Source organism: Condylura cristata, unplaced genomic scaffold (assembly GCF_000260355.1).
Source record: "Condylura cristata isolate star-nosed mole 26May11 unplaced genomic scaffold, ConCri1.0 scaffold00074, whole genome shotgun sequence".
Classification (NCBI taxonomy): Eukaryota; Metazoa; Chordata; class Mammalia; order Eulipotyphla; family Talpidae; genus Condylura; species Condylura cristata.
The window spans coordinates 196,466-197,014 of record NW_004567175.1 but is presented as its reverse complement, the minus strand read 5'-3'; the positions used below and the strand labels follow the sequence as shown (position 1 = coordinate 197,014).

The window sequence follows — 549 nt, the reverse complement described above, 5'->3', positions numbered from 1 at the left end:
GCAGGGCCAGCACAAGAAAAGACACGGCCCTGTGCGGCCAGAGTGACCTGAAGAAATGGCCGGGGAGCAGCCACCAGCCGAGCCTCCGGGCAGCTCTGTCCACACCCCTCTGCCCACGTCCACACAGAGCCCAGTGGCCAGGATGGAGGCCGTAGCAGGGCGGCCCGGTCCTCATGGCCTCAGGCTCTGGCCCCTGGCGGTGGGGTGGGGGTGCACGCACAGGGCGCCCTGTCTGCTGGGTGAACGGTCAGCAGGTGGCGGTGGTCTCCTGCGGCCTTCTTGGCCTTGTCCCTCAGGAAGTGGCTGCTATCTAAAGCCACACAGCAAACATCTGTGCCCCCTCTGTGGCATGGACCCATGAGCAAGCGGAGGGATGCAGCCTGTCGCAGGACCAGCGGGGCACAGGGGCCCATAGGCTGAGGGCCGGCGCGGCCAGACGCCGCCTCTGTCTCCTACAGACGGGGGCGCGAAGAAGGAGAGCAGAGGCAGGGACTCCAGAAAGCGGAACTCAGGCAGGAAGGGCAAGAAGGTAGGAGAGCTGGGCCCGGG

At 67.0% G+C, this 549-nt stretch overlaps 1 protein-coding gene across 1 annotated transcript in view; it reads left to right on the top strand.

The window, feature by feature from the left end:
• Positions 1–549, top strand: part of CFAP46 (cilia and flagella associated protein 46) — a 45,173-nt gene that overhangs the window by 30,559 nt on the left and 14,065 nt on the right. Inside the window, exon 32 of the mRNA XM_012734814.1 lies at positions 416–529. Within this exon, the coding sequence (XP_012590268.1) occupies positions 416–529 (114 nt within the window). The remainder of the gene's footprint in view (positions 1–415; positions 530–549) is intronic.